Genomic DNA, 20890 nt, shown 5'->3' on the forward strand with positions numbered 1-20890 from the left:
CCCAGCCCCCCTTTCCTGGCTGCACAGGGGATGCCGGAGGACGGCTACCAGAGGCTAACTCAGGCCGTTCCGCACCGACTACCGGGGACTGGCTAGCTACAGTAGCTAAAGACTGATCTACCAAGGTGCGGAGCCGGACTTCTAAATCACTGAGCCTCGCCTCCATGTCTAAAAATAAACTACACTTATTACACGTACCATTACCGCTAAAGGAGGCAGAGGAGTAACTGAACATCTGACACACCGAGCAGGAGAAAGTAGGAGAGAGAGAGGGAGAAGGAGAAGCCATCGCTAGCTGCTAAGCTAAAGTCGCTAACGGCTAAGCTAAAGTACTGTAGCGTCAGCTACCAAAACTTTAGAACAACTATGAGATTGAACAGCAGTCACTAAAAGATGGAAAGAACTGTGAGTGCTTAGGCAAAATTACTGTAAAGAATAAGTGTTTAGCGAACAGTTGGCCTCTTCTGGTGTGCACCGGCCATTACTGTCCACCTATTTACATAAAGGAACCACTACTTCCTGTGTTGCTACTGGCCGTCAACTTGACGTGAATCAATAACTCCTTGGACACTGGGTTGGCTCCAGGGACGTGAATTTAGATTAAAACAATTGAAGGCTGGACCCCTGCAGAGTCAGAAACAGTAAAAAAAATGTCATGAAAAGGACAGAAAGTTGTGAACATTTGTCATAAATCTGGAGAAAAGTGACCCCGGGAGGAAACCAGGAGAGGGAGATGAAATTCAGCTGTGGCCTCCATGTTTACTTCTGTACGACAGCGTGCTGCGTGTGACGTCGTTTAGTTCTTCTGGGCACGTGGGTCACTTTCAGGCCGTGGACAGTTTGAATGTGGCAATTTAAACTAGGATGTGAACTGTCAATAAAGATAATGGGACCTGGGAAATAAATTGGAATGGAGGCCTGCAGGGTGAACCTTTGGGAAACTCATGATATCGATGTTTGAGTAAAATCAATAATTATATGTTGCCTAATCTTCTGTTATCAACATAAACACATGATACGAACCAATATTTTAACGAGGATCCTTAAATTAGTTTCATGTGAAGTGAGCGGGAGACTTTGCCGTGTAAATATAAACCTGTCAAACTGTTTCTAAATGACTTCAAACATGTCTTGTTACTTGTCAGCCGTCTTATGCAAAGATACACATGACCTATTTCACTGTGCCGCTCATTAATTAGGACTTTATATACTGCCTTTCTACCTACAGATGTAGTTACAGATATACTGATCGCACTTTCTACTAATCTCAAATCTCAGAAGTCAAGGATTCTTTTCGGCCTCTGCTCGGGACGGTAATAATGTCAATAATGTTGACAAAAATAGGGTCGACTGTGGTAGATTATTTCTCTGCAGCTGTTTTAAGCTTGTACAAATCGATTTTTATAGAAATAAACAGAAACCAAAGGCTGCCTGGAAGGAAGAAAATCAATCTAATAAGTAATTTACACCTTCAGAAATGATTTGTAGTAAGTGAGCTTAAAAATGGAAAGCTTGTCTGCTCCTTAAAGAAGCATCAATTAGCAGCGAACAGACAGATGTCAGCGGTGATTCGTCCTTTTTAACACTGTTTGTATGCAAACTGGAGCGTCCATCCATCACGCCGAGCGTCTCTCGCTCTCTGAGGAGAACCCCGTTAAAAGCTTCCTCTCTGGACTCTGATGTTCTCTCAGAGGCAGGTGGAGGACGGTAAAATGAGCCTCGCGTTCGTGGCCTCGCATATTAAACGCTGGTAGTTCAGGTCAACTCCCGGGGAAACTCTGTGTTTATTCCTCAACAGGAAGAGGAAATGAGTCGCAGGACGTCAGCATTAGCTTTTCCCTGCTGGTGAAGTTCTGTGTCAGCTCCAGGAAACTCTGCACTTGTTGTGTGTTTAGTATGTTTCAGCTGCCCGGTGTAAACATCTACAAATGAATCTTATCGTTGTTGTAGTTGCAGCGGCTCCAGACCGCGAGGATATCTTTAACATATGAAATAAACCATTGCAGTTTTTTACTTGCTTACTTTGCTTACACACGCTTTCAAAACTACATCTCCTTTTTCCAAAACTGCTCACACAAAACGCGAAATGCCTCATATGTCCTTCAAGATGAAACACTGCATTCAAAATGCCATAAACGCATCCAGAAATTAAGCATTTGCATCATACTTTTTTCATAATAGTAAATTACTGGATATACCATTTACACACTGTTCTAAATCTAAAGCTCTTTTGTCTTTCATAGGCCTAAATGTACATTTCCATGCAATGTTCTAGAGTGAAAGTGATCTGCTGAGAGGGGCTGAAAAGTGCTCCGTAAACACCAATGCAATGTTGAAACAGCAAATATTTATATGGCAAACATTACGGTTGTAACAGTCGCTCAGTGTTGTATCCAGCAGCATACAAGAAAAGGAAACCAAAAACATGCAAACCAAAAGTATAATGTGTACTTTTATTGCTAAAAAATGATACTTAGTTCACAATACTGCATTGCTGAAATAACCATTAGATTGTTGCAACCTGTTCTAATTTGTCAAATTATGGACGCCACCGTAAAGCGACTCTCAAGTTGGGCTGGACTCTCTGTGCAGCTTCTCTCATTCATTGATCATGTGATCAACCACAGGTTGATCAAAAAGTGATGGCTCTCCTTCCTTCTCTTCTTTTCCCTCCTCCCCTTCCAACTCTTCCTCCTTGAACTTTTCCTCGTTGTCGCCCCCAGTCTCTCCCTCCTCCTCCCCTTGCTCTCTGTCCATTGTTGGCATCCATTGTTTAAAACAGGTAATCTGACCTTTGACCTATGTATAGGTCTACTGTAAGGACTAAGGTCCCGTCCACACTACTGCATTTTCAAATTAAAACGGAGACCTTTTGCTGCGTTTGCTCCTCCCGTCCAGACTAAAATGGCGAAAACAAAGACCTAAAAATGTTTTGCGTTTAGAAACTCTGGAGGGCGTTTTAGTGAAGACGGGCCAAACGGAGGACTTTAGAAACGATGACGCTCACGCTCGGCTCTCTGATTGGGTCTTATAAGTCAAGCAAAGCAGAAACACGATGCTGCTGACAGAGTTTTTGACTTGGTATTTTTATTAAAAGATTCTGTACCGTGCATATAACACTTACAGCCTACATTTGTGAGTGATTGTGCATGTCGGCGTTTACTTTGGGATGACTTCCTGTCTGTTTTCCGCCGCCACAGTACCGTGTTGCATTCAGTAACAGTCCCAGCTCGTTATTGGTGCATGCAAAAAAAACTGCTCTGATTCTTCGTCTGTATTTATTTATTCTTTCGCCAAATCTTCTGTAACTACGGAAGAGAAGACAGGAAGACAGTTTCAAAATGAAACAGGATACTAAACCATGAGCAGAACGGCATCATCACCAGAAACACACAGAAATACATCAAATAAAACACAACAGCACAGCGACAGTTAACAATAACAGGAGGGTGTGGATGAAATGCTGTGGATCAAATTGCCCAGACTGTTAAAACGACAAGATTTACACTAACCAGAAACTAACTTTCTCCTGAACAGCCTATCAGAACTCTTTTGGAAGCAGGGCAGGAAACCCTAAACTGCCCCTCCACACACGTAACCATGGCAACTGACCTTCCTCTTTGTTTAATTACCTCACATCAAAGGATGTTCTCATCTTCACACCCAGAAATGAATTGGTGAGAAACTCCAGCTTCTGTCCACATTCCTTTATGTGGACAAAGGAATACTGTCTCCTCATAAGTTGCCATCACCTTGTTTAATTTAATAATCTTTGTTAAGTTACTTCGCAGGTCTCTCCACTCCATTAGAGTAGTTATATTACTGTGTTGTTGCTATTGAAAAGAAGAAAGTTAATTTGGCAGTGCTCTTTATTTTTCAGCAATGAAGTTTTAACCAATGCTTTATTCCCAACACTTCTTATACTCCCTTGTTAAAGAACATGAGACAGAAATATAATCCTGTGCTACTTTTTTAAATTTTCCAGCTCGAATTTTAAGTTAAATAACCATTTCTTCCCTAGTGAGAGGGTCACTTGTTCTCTCGTGTCCCCCAAGAGGACAAATTAAGTATTACATGCCATCGTCCTGAAATGCCGTTTCTGCTGTATAATTGTCACTCTGTACTTATCTGTTCGCAATCTGATGCCATGTTCGTGGAACTTGCTTATATTCTCCAAGTAAGAATATGTAACAGCCAATATTATCCAGGAAATATTGAGTTAAGTCTTTTTCATTCTGAAATCCTGAATGTGTTTAACTGATTACAATATTACAACGATTAAGTAATAGTTTCCTTTCCTTTATCGAATGCTTGAAACCAAGAACGGGATAACCGTTTGACAATTAAGGTTTGATTGTGGGAAGATATTTGATTAAAATACGCGCAAATAGACTTTTAAAATAGACAGTTAAAGGACCGGAAGCCCTCCCTCTCAACGGAAACAAGCCCACAGGGGAACGTTGGCTGTGTCCGAAATCACCCACTACTCACTATGTAGTGAGCTCGCCATTTTGTAGTGCTGTCCGAATGTATAGTTATAATTATTATACCCTATGTAGTCCACTCAGTGTATCCCAGAATGCATTTAGAAAAGTAGTGTACAACTGATGGTCACTAACCAAGCCATATATACCATCATGCACTGCGCTGCTAGAAAAAACTGATCGTCCGACGGCAATGACGTAATTAACGGGCGCCGAAATAACGATCGGAGTAGTGTCCGAAAGCGTTGTTTTAATAATGCGAGTGAGCTCACTATATAGTGCTCTACATACTACTCCCTACAGAGGGGGTAGGGAGGAGTGAATGAGAGGGGATTTCAGACACAGCCAAAGACTTCCCCCTCCGGGAAACACGCCTCAACAAACAAAAGCAGCGACACGTGCTCGCTCGCTCGCTCGCTCGCTCGCTCGCTTGCTTCCCTTGTACTTCGGCTCTCCAGCAGCTCCCGGCATGCGCTCAGCGTGCTTCTCCCAGCGACGCCCTAAGAAGTCCTGCCCGGCTTGCCGCGAAGATTCCTTTGTTCATTTCAAGCCACAAACGCGAAGCGCCGCGACCTCAGCTTTTCTCTCGTTTCCAGCAACTTACTTGCTTTATAGTTTCTTTTGTTTTGTTTGTTAAAAGTTGTCAGACCGTTTCAGTCGCGCGACTTTGAATTCAAGAACGAGCAAGTTCTTTTAAGCTTTATTGTAGCCGAGTGAACTTATACTGCTGCCACCGAAGTTCCGCCCAGCCACGTGGGCCGTTACGCGAGCAGTAACAGAGGACAACCACGAAATAAGCCAAGCTAACGGCCTAACTTACCACTGCAAGTTTTCTTCAACCCAAGCCGAACGAAGCCGGACCTCCAGGAAAACCTGCTAGTGAAAAGGGGGTCCTGGCATGCCAAACCGCGGCACCGCGGACGCCAAGACCGCTAACTAGTCATGAGGCCAGTGTTCTGTCGATGTATGCTACCTATCGAGATGTGCTACTTAGCGGTTCTGTGCATGACCCACAAGCGTGGTCTGTTTCCACGCCCATAAATCTGTGCAACCTTGCTGTTGGGCATGCCGGCAAGACAGCGGCTAATCATCAGCAATATCAAAATAATTATTCATTATTATCAGAATACGCTACCCCTGAAATGATGTTATAATATAATCAAAAAACAGAAGACGTCATAATACTGTAAGAGTTGTACCTTTATGGGATTGGAAATGGGAACACATAAGGTAGCATTTTTCGACAGGGCAGCGTGACTCGATAGAGGCTATCGATTTGCGCTACGGTATCATTTTTCAATATGGCAGCAGAGATCGTCAGAACACCGGCCGAACACCGACCGGCTGGGAGAACCAACATGCAGTAAGGCTAAAACACGCTACATTTTGTGGTTGAGTTGATGTCCAATAGTCTTTTAATCCATCAGAGTTAATCCTTAATCATTCCAGCCTAAACTCCTAGAAAAATTTAACCGAGTTAGCATCATATAAGGTGCGCCTATTAGTTCTCGTTCTCCCTATGAATCAAATTCTCCCCACAAGAGAACACAATTTACATTGAACTCCACAACATTCTCATTGTTTGCTTCATGTTTGTTTAGCCATTGCTTATTTCTTTGATGTATATTTAACCGCATTTATATCCACCTTTAGTTAGCTAATACATTTCACCATAATCACAGGAACTGTGTGTGTATTGTTTAACTCCAGGTCACTATAACGGAGGACTTTCTCCTTCAATATGAGATTGACTTATTGATTTAAGATAATTGAGCGATTATTAACTAACTGATCACTAGTAAAACCCATACCTAGGGAGTCCTGAAGGCCCTGGGCGAGCGGAATTGAGGTGGTGCCCTGCGAAACGAGTTTATGAATAATATTAATATATAATATTTTTCTTATTACAAAAGTAGTTGTGCTACATAAGTTAAATAATAATTACGTCACGTGACTTACGCAATGTACTTAATTTAACCCAAACCACCATCTTCTCCTAAAGCTAACCTAGTAGTTTTGTTGGCTGACCAAAGTAAGGTCGGTAAACAACATCACAACATCTACCACGTGTTAAATTCAGGCGGTGTACGTAAATCACAAGACATTTAACCCAAATTATTCTATGATCCCCAGCAAGGCTCGTCACCAAAGAGGTCTAACATACTCGAAGAGTCATGGAGTTGCAAACAAAACATTTATTAAGTCCAGAAATCAAACCCAAACATCCATCCATCGTCAACCGCTTATCCTGCATACAGGGTCACGGGGGGATGGAGCCAATCCCAGCTGGCATCGAGCGAAAGGCGGGGTACACCCTGGACAGGTCGCCAGTCCATCGCAGCAAACCCAAACATTCCAAACAAAACATAGTCTGATGAGCCGGCCATTATTAAGAATAGAAAGGGAAGCCGTCCAGAACAGCCCACAAAGGGCCGTAGAATCTGGATTCCTCCTCCTACCCTAACCATCCTTAAACTGAACCCAACCAAACTGAAATAAAGCCACAAAAACAGGACTACCGGACCCATCAGAACAAAAAGAAACAGTCGGGAAAGTCCAAATATTCCAAATTGTAGTCCAAAGTAAATCAACAATAATCGGTAGTAATCTTTACTCATTACCGTTGACGGGAATGTTGCCCAACAACATTGCTCTAAAAGTTGCTCCGTGTATCATCAGCTTTATGCCTGTCGTTGTGGGACAAAGGACAATTGACCCTTCGCTAAGCCACGCACCCGAATACACAGCTGGCCAATCACAGCCAGGTCCGACACTTTCATGGCTGCGCACCAGTGACGCTAATGCAAAAAGAGTCATTTTCTAGCTTTCTTTTTGCTGTATTTTTCTCAGATCTGGTCAAACGCTGTTCCTGGAGGATCTTGTAATAGTTACAGCAGCTACCCAGAGAGGCTGAAAGGAGAAGGACGATTTATTCTCTTTTCAAAACCTGAAATAAATCCAGAAACGTGGCGGTTGTGGACGCTAGCTAGCTTCCTACTGAATGTAACGTAATAAAGCCCGACTGTTCTGCTTGTTAATGATTGTAATAATGAACAGAGGCCGAGCGGCTGTACAGGAACACTGTTGATCGTTGTCTTTTGTCTCAATCGAAGGGGGATGCGATGGTTCACTTACTGTGTGATCGGTGGGCTTTAGCTTCAGTCTGTTTGCGTCAGTTTGAGTCTGACAGCCTGAATACAACCTTCTAATATATAATGCAACTGCAAAACTGTCTGCTTCTTTCTGTGATCGCTTTTTCCAACAAATTTTACAATATTTCCCCGGGGAGTGCCATAATAAACAGTGGCAGCACTGACAGTTTGTCGGACTTAGCAAGAGTAACTAAGGGGGAGGGGCTTAGTGAAGGGTCAATTGGCCTATTTTGTTGTTTAGGTCTGAAGACGTGTTGGAAATTAGATTAGATTTCAGGATAACCGTCTGCCGTCTGTTGCCTACCATCTCACTCTCAATGCTGCTGAGAACAAAAGTTGCCTCGCCTTAGCTGCTGATGTGAAATGAAAACGTGCTGGAGAAAAAACCTGCTCTTGTTGACAAACTGAGACCGCTGTTATGGCGAGTTTTGCCTGCCTGCCGAGAATTGCATGCTCCTCCAAATAATGCTTTTAAACGCTGTAATATTCTTTGTGGGCTTCATCATTGATGACAGATGATTTGAAGTACATATTTTATGAAATGGAGTCTTTAATATTTTAATACACTTAGTAGAAGCACCATTCCTTGACATTCAGTAAATATATGTGGTGATAATGCTGTTTGATCAGTGAGCACAGCAAATTGTCTGAGAAGGACCCAAAGAGGGGGACGCATAATTCGGCAGATCAAATTGTGTAGGCTACCTGCCGAGATTTGCATCCACCTCTTTTCTCAGCATAAATGACCGTTATCACCCATGAGGTGCGTGCACTTCTCGGCAGGCAGGCAGAATTCGGCACAACACCGGCTGACTCAAACATGAATTTGGTGAGTTGATTTGAAAAGATTGAAGTGGCTCCACGACGACATCGCCTGCAGAGACTTTACTGGCAGCACGACATGAAAAGAGAACTGAGGAGTCGCACCGTGTTTCTTGTTGTGGTCAAGATTCGGCTTTCAGCACCGCGTTGAATCGTCCCGTCGATCGCTGCGGGAGAGAGAGAGTAAAGGCTGCTGCTGTGTTAACTTTACTGTTTTCCTATAAAATTTTCTTTTCCCCAGGATTGCTTTTAGGCCTCAGCGGGATTATAAAAAGTCTATTGACTCCCAGTAGTAAAAAACACTTTAAACTGTGGATAAACTGCTGTGTGGGGAGATGAGCGGAGGCTGGTGACGGAGCAGGGCTGCGTTTATTTATGGTACAATAAAGCGAAAGAGACGACGGAGGGGGGGGGGGGGGGGGGGGGGGGGGGGGGGGGGGGGGGGGGGGGGGGGGTTCTTGTCTGCGGGGCTGAAGGAGTCAGACGCCATGCGTTCATCACATGCTACAAAGGGCATTTTGTTCTTCTTCTTTGCCTGTTATAGGGGTTAAACATCATGGCGGGGAGGTTAATTTCATATGAGCAACATCTAAGCGTTAAGTCTATAAACAGCACAGAAGCTGCTGCTGTAGGCTTGAAATAACACTTTAACTTTATTTATTATCTCAGTAGGGCACTTGGTTCTGCAGCAAAACAGAGTTGTAGGAAAGACATGGAGACAAGAACATGGATATGTAAATAAGCCTACAATTCAACAGCCATATGTAGAAACATACAAACATAGTCAGCAGTGTCCGTCATAAACAAAAAAAGGGATGGGCTACCCCTGAAATGATGTTATAATATAATCAACAAACAGAAGACGTCATAATACTGTAAGAGTTGTACCTTTATGGGATTGGAAATGGGAACACATAAGGTAGCATTTTCGATACAGAGAATGTTAAGAAAGACTCAGTGTACGATTTGTAAAGTCTTATCAACATGGAACGAAGGCGGCACAGTGGTTGTTGGCCCTTTCATTGTTGAGATTCCAAAGTCAGATGGACTAAAGTGACAGCTTTTATTAGGATCCCATCCATCCATCCATCGCCAACCGCTTATCCTGCGTACAGGGTCGCGGGGGGGATGGAGCCAATCCCAGCTGGCATCGAGCGAAAAGCGGGGTCCACCCTGGACAGGTCGCCAGTCCATCGCAGGGCCACACATAGAAGAACAACCACTCATGCTCACACTCACACCAAAGGACAATTTAGGGTCACCAATTAACCTAGTCTACATGTCTTTGGACAGTGGGAGGAAGCCGGAGCACTCGGAGAGAACCCACGCAGACACGGGGAGAACATTCAAACTCCGTCTTGCTGTGAGGCCACCGTGCTAACCACTGCACCACCGTGCCGCCCTCTATTAGGATCCCTTCCCGTGTTAATAAAAGTCAGCTTGTAATTCATCTCAGATCTCAGTTGTGCTTCCTCTTGGCCATGTTCTTGTAGTAAGAAAAAAAAATTGCTTTGATTTAACCAGGAAGGCCCTTGAGATTGAAATCTCTTTTCTGAGGGAGACCGGGTCGAGACTGCACACCAGTTACAATTTAAATAGGAATAAAAACACAGTCAAGTCAAACAAATATCACATATAAATGTAGGGGACTAAAACGAAGAGTCACATCTTTCACTTACATGCAGTTTTAACATGGCTTAAAATTAATTTAATGGAACAAAATAATTTTGAGCCAGCTCAGTGAAAAGCATTGAAACCGGGTGAGAGAGCCACCTGGTGGAGCGGAGATGAAAACCTTTCACAGCAAGGCAGAAACAGACAAATGAAATGGTTGATATAGACTCAGTTACGTCCAGTCTACCAGATCATGAAGTGCACAATTGTGAGTGCAGGAACCAGAGTTAGTTCTAAAACATTGGGCCAGATTCACTAAAGGTCTGCCTGAGTAAAAACATGTGCAAACTTCATTTCACCAGCAAATGAACACGTAAGCTGATCTACTAACGGTGTGCAGCAGAGTGATGTCTTCCAAAAGTGCAAGATAGCACCTGTTGTTCATTTACTACTTTTCCCTTAATGAATATGCAAATCGGGTCATTTCAGATTTATTGTGCAAAGTAATTGGAGGGTAAAATGCAAATACATTTATTTACTACACGCAGTGTGAGCTAACAGGCCTAAACTCAGTTTCATGTGAGCGCAACAGCTTCTGTATTTAATACGTTTGACAGGAAGGTGCAAACCGCCGAGTGTTGCAGAGATGGCTGCTGTTATCGATGTGAGAAGAAAACACAGAGAAATTAACAATATTAGATAATATTATTCTATATCCAATATATAGAAATACAAATATTTTATTTATTCGATGAACTGTATGAATAGAATTGGGGTTTTTTTGTATTTTCCTTTAGCTTTGGCAAAACTGTTGTTTTAACATTCATGCCAATAAAGCAAATTTCGTTTCAATCTGACTTCTTTTCTCCGTGAGATGGGAGAATTTAGAAAGTTGCGTGGCGCTGCGGAGAGCAGCCATCTGCAGTAGTGCAGGGGTCAAAACATTCATCCAGCCAGAGGGAACGATCACCAACTGTTCACAGAGCGCCGGTCGTAATAGTGACACAACCCGTTGTAGGCATCAGAGAAAGAACGGGGGCCAGGGACAGGAGGTCACGCCGCGGACGGTCGGTGGTCGTTCCCTCTGGCTGGATGAAGCACGATCTGCTGGCATTTCCGGGCGTCTGGGTCATTCAGCATACTGTTTCTGCTGGGGTTTACCAAAGCAGTTTTTCAGGGGTGCTATCCCAGGTACTAAGTGCAGTCTCAGGCAGGACGGGCAGGTACAGATGATTTCCACTGAATGAAACAAACCACGGTTTTTACGCAGTGGCTGCTTTCCTTCCGACTCTCCATGGCGGAAACCATTAAAACCCTCGTTTAAATACTGCCGCCTCCGTTGTGTTTGCTCCTGTTGTTTTCTACACAGTAATTCTTAGTTGATCACCCATAACAGGTAACACAATTACACGTGCAATATTTTAGAACGCACAAGCAATTTAGTCCTCTTTATGTGGTATGTTAGTAAATTGGGACCATAGAGTCTAAAAGGTGAAGCGTACTAGAGGCAGTGTGCATATAGACAATCACAATAAGAAGCAGCTTTATTGCCAAGTAGTGTTTTACACACACGAGGAATTTGCAAATTACCGCCATTTAACCTCTGTTCGGTCGTTGTCAGTGGCGGTCCGGCCATCTGGAGTACCAGGACGAATCCCGGTGGGCCGCCTTCCATAGCCTATACTTATGTACTAACAATGAAAAAGCTGGCAGACGGTTGAGCGCACAACATTGTCATGTGCTTCTTGTGTTTCCCAGGTCTGGACACTGACCATCGATGGGGAAACTTGATATGAGGGTTGTGACACACACTCGCTCTGCTTTAATCTCGAGAAGCTGCAGAGCTGCAGTCGCTCTTCATTCAACTTACACTATAAATTTCCAGCTAAACTGAGGCTTTTTGAAGACTCTTCTCTCTCTCTTTCTTTGTATGGTTCATCAACAGTGACAAATTATCCGAAAGTCCCGTGAGGTGCGGACGACTCGGCACAACACCAGTGAAGCTGGAGCTCCGTCTCTTCAGCAAGTGTTCCTCTGCTGCCACCGCACACGCTAACGCCTACACATGCGCACTGACGCCCCAGGGTTAGGGTTACATTTTAGGATTTATTTACGCACTTTAAAAACCTTTAAAATTCCGTGACACAGCTGAGGGCCCCTCTCCATTCATTAGATTGGACAATGGGGAACAAACGCAAATGATGTCGGGCATGAGTTTTTTTACATGTTTATTTACAGCATTAAACGTTGAAACGTGTATTGTAATAGGCTGCATATTAACTTATTGGGAGAAAACTGGTAAATCGCCAAAATGGCGTGATCCTCGTTTCACTGCGAAGCTTCGATTGTAAGATTGACAGTCTAATCAGGCTCCGCCCATCGAAGCATCGAATATTCAACTATTGGGGGTCAGCCCTAGTCTACATATAGATACGGAGGTCCGGACCTCAGTGTGTGTTCCGCAGCCTTTTTGTCATTAAAGTTTTTATTTATTCAAACACACAAAGACATACATTCAAACTCGAAAATAAACACAGACCCCAACATCAGCAGACAGTATATCCAGCATACAACCCCATACAAGGCCTCCTGCAAATCGACATTTCCTTTTTGAAGCAACCAAAATAGACATTCAGCACCATGTCTACATATTTTTCCATATGCCCCATCTATAGAAAGAAACGTTCCCAGGCCTGAAGTGTTCTTCTTCGTTGTTAATTCTAGCCAACATGCGTTCGTATGATGCAACTTCTGACATCATTTCCATCCATTTTTTAACAGCTGGGGCGACTTCACTCTTCCATACTCTGAGAATTATTCAAGCGGCTGTGACCATCCCAACTTTTAAAACCCCTCATTCATATTTAGATATATTTGACATTTCTGTTTGGTCCCCTAACAAACACAGTCTTGGTGACACAGGCGCCACCACACCCAGCCGCTTACTCACATGTGCTTTCTCCCAAAACAGGTGGACCAGTTTACATCCCCAAATTACATGCAAAAATCTGACACTTCCAACATTGAGTATTTCCTATGTAGCCCATTCTATATAATTTTGAAGGGGTGAAATAAAATGTATGAATTATCTTGTACTGAATAAATTTCCCCTTCGCCTCTTTCATGTGTTTCCCTGTATTTTATATATATATTATATATAGAGAAGATATTTAACCAATCCTCCTCACTCAGATCACACCGTAGGTCTTTCTGCCAAATGATCCTCAGATTTTTACACACATCTTCTCGTATACCATTAAATGTCTTGTAGAATATGGCTGCTCTGTGTGTTATATTAGGAAGGTCCAAAAAATAGACCCTTTGTGATACCGTCTCTTATTTGTAAATATTTCCAAAATTACCTTTTTTACCTTTTAAGGACATGAACACTCCATCCACACACAGCTCACTTATTTTGCGTATCCCTCTCACAAGCCATTGATTCCAATAAACAGGTTTCTTCCCAATACGTATGGCTGGGTTACAGCATAGAGCAGCGGTTCTTAACCGGGGGGTTGTGAACGGAATCACTTTGGGTGGACACTGTAAGTAATTTGCACTGTTTAATCGAGCAGGTGGCGGTGATGCCAGCCGCTATAAAACGCCAAAAAAGAATCAGACAGAAAGCGCTTTGCAGGTTTGAAAGTACGAGGCGCAGAGCGAGGGCTTTTCTTGGTTGAATTTAGGAAAGAGCAAAGCCCTGCGGTTTTTTAATGTTGCTAGGCAACCACCTAATCAGCTGTGCTGTCAGTCTAATCAAAGATTATAGCGCCAGCGATCTGTAATCTTTGGTTTGCCGCTAATTAACTGTCATATTAGCAGAAACTGGATCACAACTCACAGATCTGTGTCTTTTGTTGCTAAAATATCTGCTTTAACAAAAGGGGGGGGGCTGCCAGAAAGGTTAAGAACCCCTGAAAGGTTAAGAACCCCTGCCATAGAGAGGCGTAAATACCAATTTCTCTCCAGACTGCTTTTAGAATAAGACAACACTGGGTTTGAAAAATAATTATGTCCAGAGGTTGTTACTCCATGTGAGAGCTTCAAACAGGCTAGTTAGTTCCCTTTCAAATTTGATCCAGCTCAGCTCCTGATCCAATGTTTTATCATTCTAGACATTGCTTACGTTAGGTAGACCCATACCTCTTCTTTCTATTAGTCCTTGGTTAAAAGTCTTTGATAATTCTATCATACTGTTAAACAGCTGTGGTGCTATGTATATTAACTGGCAACATCATGGAGACAGAATTGAACTGTGGTGCAACCACCATTTTAATTACATTCATTTTCCCCATTTATCCAGGTTCATTTTTATTTTCTGTAGGAGTGGTTCCATATTTAAGAGCATTATTTCATCCAGATTTGTATTTAGTTGAACGCCTGAAGGTAGAAACTTGACAGCCTTTTTAAAGTAGTACTGCCATAGTGATCGATGGCTGTGATGCTGCTAAGTGGTTCTAATAGAGGCTCATGAGCCGGGTGGCCGTGGTGGAGTATACGGTGGGCCGGTCTGGACCCGTTTTTTACTCCCATTCCGTCCCTGGTCAAGATGATCGATACCAAGGCGAAACATCTCTGAGTATCTTCAGCTTAGACACCTGATTTCCACCTTCCTTGGATAACAACAGACCTTAAAAACACACAAGGTTGCACACCTTAGGCACAATGAGGTTTGACTAAAAGAGTCTTCAGCTGCTTTTTAAGGTCGTCCACAGTCCGGCTTTGGTCAGAGGCTGTACGTGTGTGTTTGTTGTTTGGAGGGTTGGATGCATATGTAATTTCCTATCGCCAGTTTAATGATGGGAAGGTAGCAGGACTGCGTGTTCTGATGTTCAGCTCCGAGCAGAAACACCTGAGTTTCCTGCAGCCTCAGTCGGCTGCTGCTGTAAATATTGAACAGCGTGTGTTTGCTCTGTTGTCGAGCCGCTCTGCTGTTTACTGAACCTCGTCTGTTCACACACTGATCCAATTCACCGCTGACTGCTTTGTGCAGTTTCTTTTCTTTTCAGAACTGCCGGGGGGGGGGTTCATCACACAGGTATCGATGGAAACATGTGGTGATAAAACTTTAATCCTTCAAACCTTCATGAAAGAAACAGCAGATATTTTATCTGACTGCAGAAACAGTCCAGTGTATTCAGAACCAGTTGTTTCCACATGATGCTGATGTTGTTCCTGCTCTGGATGCAAATGCGCTCTGTGACGCATTGAAATGATTCAGACTAGAAAAGAAGAGCTGCTGGTGATCAAGAGTCAACGCTGCTGCCGAACAAACAAAATCTAACTGCATCCAGCGGCTGTTTAAAATGGTGTTTGTTCCTGTACATGATGGTAGTTATGCAACTTCTATGCTTCAGTGTGGTTATATTAGAATATTATGACAGTATTTTAACCAAATATTCACAGTCAGACAAATTACAGAGATCAAGTACAAAGTACAAAGTACTCATGAGGACGTTTATATCCTCGTATTTAAACCATTCCCCAAAACACAGTTAGTCGGTCAGTTAGTCTCTGAAACATTTGTTCTGCTGCTTCATTTTCCACCTTCAGGGTGATAAAGACAGACATCAGATTTATCAGGAGGGGTTTAATATTCTCAAATGTCTTTAAATGAATCATTGCTTGAACCTGCTGGTGTGTTCACGCTGGAGTCTCTGTGCTCTGGAAGGGTTTGAACCAGGAGAGCTCAAGGGTTTCAGGATTTTACTGCCTTCAAGTTGTGTTTTTTTGTCAGAATAAGAAATGATAGCTGTTCGTGTTATTTAGCTCATGAGAGGCTGTGTGTGCGCTGCGTTTCGCATTACAACCCGTGAACTCAGAGCTCCCCTTGTAAACTCAGTTAACTCAGATTGTTTATCCGCTCGACGACAGTGTGTAGCTGTGTACAGCAGCAGATATACAGTCTGTGAGTGTGATCTCATGGCTCATTGAATCTTTTGTCCCTGGCGGCATTTTTCTGATTATCCACTGAGCAGCCTGTTATTATAAATCACTCTGCGTGTGTTTTGTGTGTATTGTGTTGAATGTGTGTCTTCACAGGAAGGCAAACTGTTCATGGTGATAACCTTGTCTCCTCCTCCCACTCTCTTCCTCCTCCTCCTCCTCAGGTGGAGGACGAAGCAGAACCTGGACTACTGTTTCCTGATGATGTACGCTCAGACTAAAGGAACTTACTACGTCCAGGTAGGCGAGTCAGCTTGACCGTCCAACATCCTCTCTCCCAACTCCTCACATGTGGGTCGGTTTTTTTTATGTGGTGCCTTTTGCGTCCCCGGTACAAATCGTGTTGTATTTATTTCGACAAATATTAGTTCCATTAGGTTTTTCATGTTAGGTTAATTGTTAATTAATTAATTGAGATTGGCTTCTAAGTTGTTTTATTTACATTTTGAAAGCTTTGGTTTAAGAGGTACTATGGGATGTTGCCATGTCCCCAGTGTTGATCAATCAACTTAGATCTAAAAATTACTTATGTCTTTCCAAATGTTTCATTATTATCTCATTTTCCTGTTCAAAATCTATTTAATCAAATGTTGTTTTTATCAAAATTGTTAACTGTTGTACCAAAAAAATAAGGTTTTATGTTTGTCCCCGGTGCCCATTAACTGCCCCTTTAAGTGGAAAAAAATATTTTTTTACTGGCATCAATCTCGTTAGGTGACCTGGTGACATCACACCAGCGCTGTTTGCTTTTCCAGCTCTCTTACCATCTGATTTTGACATTTTTATTAAGTCAGTTTAATGTGTTTGAACATAACGTGTCCAGCCTGTCCTAAGTTTTGAGGGGATCAATCAAATTAAATAGTTTCAAAAATTGTATTGAAGGTTATGCTACTTATTAAGCTCACACAGGCAGGTGAAAGACTAACGTTTGCTCAAAATGTCCTCCCTGTTAGTTTTTCAACATGGTGGACATCCTGTTATTGGTATTTTTATATCAGTCTATTGAAATGACCAAATATTAAGTGTATATTTGTATTTACATGAAGATACAGAAGGGATTGACTATACAGATGTTGAGTAATTCTTGTTGTAATTTTCTTGAGAAAGAAGTGGAAAAATACGTCCCCTTATCATAATGCGCTTGTTTTTCTCAATATAGGCGGAGCCTGCGCTGTTTAAAAATGATTTTATTGACAAACAAATATCTAATAAGATTAAGGGACATGTGATTTCTATAAAAATTTAATTTTAGTAGCAATCCTGCCCTGAAAACACTTTTAAACAGTTATGTCTAAGTCCTTAACAGGGTGGACGTTTCCCGCGTGTCACATGTTGTTAATATATCTATATTTAATACAATAAAGGTTCCTGAGCTGAACCAATATGTTTTTCATGAAGTTAGATATTTCCTTTACATAATAGAACTTTAAAATATAGGAACATCAACTATTTATTTTTTCCAAGTTAGGAAGTCCAAAAAAATGACCCATGTGGACCCTTGGTCGAGACCCCTGGGTACGCTTTAGGGTTGTTTTTCGACGTTTAGGGCTCCGCAGTCAAGTTAGCAACAATAAATATGCAACGTCGGGTTAGACTTTCAAAATAATTGAGTTTCACCGATAGGGCCATGTTGAGTTTTTGCAACCAGCGGCACCGGACGTGACCATATTTGGACGAGACGGTGGAGCTAACGGCCGTGTGCAGAGCTAGCTAGCTTGCTAAGCTAGGTGCTTCTGTAATTCACCTTAACAGGGCTGATAATTTTGTCTAGAGAACAACAGGCTAAAAACTAAATGTGCTCAGCAGAGAAAGTGAACGGCCGACTCCTGATGAGGTTTTTCAGCGGCGCTGGTTAAGTTTACTCAGTGCCGTGGGTACAAGTCACTTTATCCTGATTGGCAGGTCGCCATGGTAGAGACCTGTCAATCAGCTTGTAGCCCCGCCCTAAAGCCTCCCCTGCTTCCTGGTCTCTGTTCCTCTAAACGGGACCATAATTTACTAAATGAAGACTTCTTTTTATGTCTGTGATCTGTCATTGTCAATCCTATAATGTCAAAACTAACGTACAAGGACGAGTTTATTAAAGTTGGATTCACCAAAGCAATTCGGAATGGAGAGGTGATGCTTCTGTGTGTAATATGTGGTGAAGCGCTCAGTAATGAGGGTTTTAAAAAGAATAAATTGGACAGGTATCTTCAAGCTAAACGTTCGCTGCATTTTTTTTCTTTGCAAAGAAGAATCCATCAATTTGGCACAACATACTTGTAAGAATCTGGCTTTCCGACAAAAAAACAATTCAGAAACAGACTAAATCTCAGCATGACCTCAGAATGGCACTTTCAAAACTTCAACCAGCCACATACTTCTCAATAAATTCAGGCCAGGTCAAACCAGTGCTTCTGAGATTCTGAAAGAATCAAAATGGTTTGTCATTTATATGAAATCATGTTAAAATATCCAATAGGGGTTGTAATATCCATACTGGTTGAAATGAACAGTTTGATAGCAGCCTACATCCTGACTTAGAGGAAATAAAAGACTGGGCTATTTATTGACGTTTTACTGTAATTACCTCTCGTAGAAATAGCAGTAATAGTAACATGAGTCTAATCCTCTTCACATCATTATAAATCTCTGAATATTTTTGAGCTCATGACCTCAGTGCCAGTTACAACCTGAATACGATACGTTCCTCTCCACACATAAATAAATAATAATAAATAAAATAAACTGGTGGTGTAAAACTTCAGTAGAGTTTCACTCAGCTGATGTCACCGTTAGTATTTAATAAATCAGGACGGCCATTAAACGAAAAAGTGCCTCTGATGTGATTCTGCTGCTGCTGCTGTGTGGAGCTGATGAAACTGTTGCATTGTGGGTGGACTGATGTGGACGTTAATGGAGCTGTCTCTGGGGCTTCATCACACAGTCTTTGTTCCCTTTAAAGATGAAGAAGAAGAAGAAGAGTTTTGCATCATAAAACTTAGAGCAGGTGGTGAAGTGAACTAAACTGTGAACTCACCTGTGGAAGGTTCATAAAGAAAGATTTTCTTCTCCTTCATACCGGAAAATCTAATTAGAGAGAGAGAGAGAGAGAGCGTATGACACATAATGGATTAAGCAGCAAAAACCTCAGAACAGGAACAACAACAACAACAACAAATACAAATGAGCTGAACATAATTTTAATAAATGAACCCATACAGGCCTTTTCTCCACTGAGACTAGAATAAAGGTGCTCCTCGGCAGAACAGATTTTACTTTCATGTTTTCACAGACACGTCATTCAGCCGGATAATCAAAACAATATTAATACGACAAATTTTAAATCATTTTTTTTTATTAAAATCACATTACAAACAACCAGCTGCATTGACATCAACTTCATTACTTGCAATAATTTTCAGTGCTTTCAGCAAAGTCCGTGTGAGGAGGTGGATGGATGGATGAGTGAAGTAAACTCAGGACTCTAGCTCAGGAAACCGAGGTTCAAATGAAAGAAAGTCAAAGGTGACATGTTTTAAGTTAAATAACATTTTGTAGATGACTTACGTCACGTGACTTACGTAACGTACTTATTTAAACCCACATCATACATCTCCGAGGGAAATATTGCACTTTTAACTCCACTACATTTGTCTGACAGCTGGAGTTACTTTTCAGGTAAAGATTTTTTTTACAGTCCATAACTCTGAAAACAAATGTGTGTATCAGTTTTTCTTTTCTCCTTTCATGTTAATCATTTATCTTCAGATGTACAGTATCTCACCGAAGTGAGTCCATCCCTCACATTTTTGTAAATATGTGATTCTATCTTTTCATGTTTCAACACTGAAGAAATGACATTTTGCTCCAATGTAAAGTAGTGAGTGTACAGCTTGTATAACAGTGTAAAGTAGTGAGCGTGCAGCTTGTATAACAGTGTAAAGTAGTGAGCGTGCAGCTTGTATAACAGTGTAAAGTAGTGAGCGTACAGCTTGTATAACAGTGTAAAGTAGTGAGCGTACAGCTTGTGTAAAGTAGTGAGTGCACAGCTTGTGTAAAGTAGTGAGTGTACAGCTTGTATAACAGTGTAAAGTAGTGAGCGTACAGCTTGTGTAAAGTAGTGAGTGTACAGCTTGTATAACAGTGTAAAGTAGTGAGCGTACAGCTTGTGTAAAGTAGTGAGTGTACAGCTTGTATAACAGTGTAAAGTAGTGAGCGTGCAGCTTGTATAACAGTGTATAGTAGTGAGCGTACAGCTTGTATAACAGTGTAAAGTAGTGAGCGTACAGCTTGTATAACAGTGTAAAGTAGTGAGCGTACAGCTTGTGTAAAGTAGTGAGCGTGTAGCTTGTATAAAAGTCTAAAGTAGTGAGCGTACAGCTTGTATAACAGTGTAAAGTAGTGAGCGTGCAGCTTGTGTAAAGTAGTGAGCGTGCAGCTTGTATAACAGTGTAAAGTAGTGAGCGTGCAGCTTGTATAACAGTGTAAAGTAGTGAGCGTGCAGCTTGTATAACAGTGTAAAGTAGTGAGCGTGCAGCTTGTATAACAGTGTAAAGTAGTGAGCGTGCAGCTTGTATAACAGTGTAAAGTAGTGAGCGTGCAGCTTGTATAACAGTGTAAAGTAGTGAGCGTGCAGCTTGTATAACAATGTAAAGTAGTGAGCGTGCGCTTGTGTAAAGTAGTGAGCGTGCAGCTTGTATAACAGTGTAAAGTAGTGAGCGTGCAGCTTGTATAACAGTGTAAAGTAGTGAGCGTGCAGCTTGTATAACAGTGTAAAGTAGTGAGCGTACAGCTTGTGTAAAGTAGTGAGTGTGCAGCTTGTATAACAGTGTAAAGTATTGAGCGTGCAGCTTGTATAACAGTGTAAAGTAGTGAGCGTGCAGCTTG

The 20890-nt window shown here is 42.0% G+C and overlaps 1 protein-coding gene across 1 annotated transcript in view; it reads left to right on the plus strand.

The window, feature by feature from the left end:
* mgat4b (alpha-1,3-mannosyl-glycoprotein 4-beta-N-acetylglucosaminyltransferase B) overlaps positions 1-20890 on the plus strand; it is a 155174-nt gene that overhangs the window by 89719 nt on the left and 44565 nt on the right. Inside the window, exon 6 of the mRNA XM_046030013.1 lies at positions 16115-16258. Coding sequence (XP_045885969.1) covers positions 16115-16258 — 144 coding nt within the window. The remainder of the gene's footprint in view (positions 1-16114; positions 16259-20890) is intronic.

This window comes from Micropterus dolomieu, linkage group LG19 (genome assembly GCF_021292245.1).
Source record: "Micropterus dolomieu isolate WLL.071019.BEF.003 ecotype Adirondacks linkage group LG19, ASM2129224v1, whole genome shotgun sequence".
In the NCBI taxonomy this organism is placed as follows: domain Eukaryota; kingdom Metazoa; phylum Chordata; class Actinopteri; order Centrarchiformes; family Centrarchidae; genus Micropterus; species Micropterus dolomieu.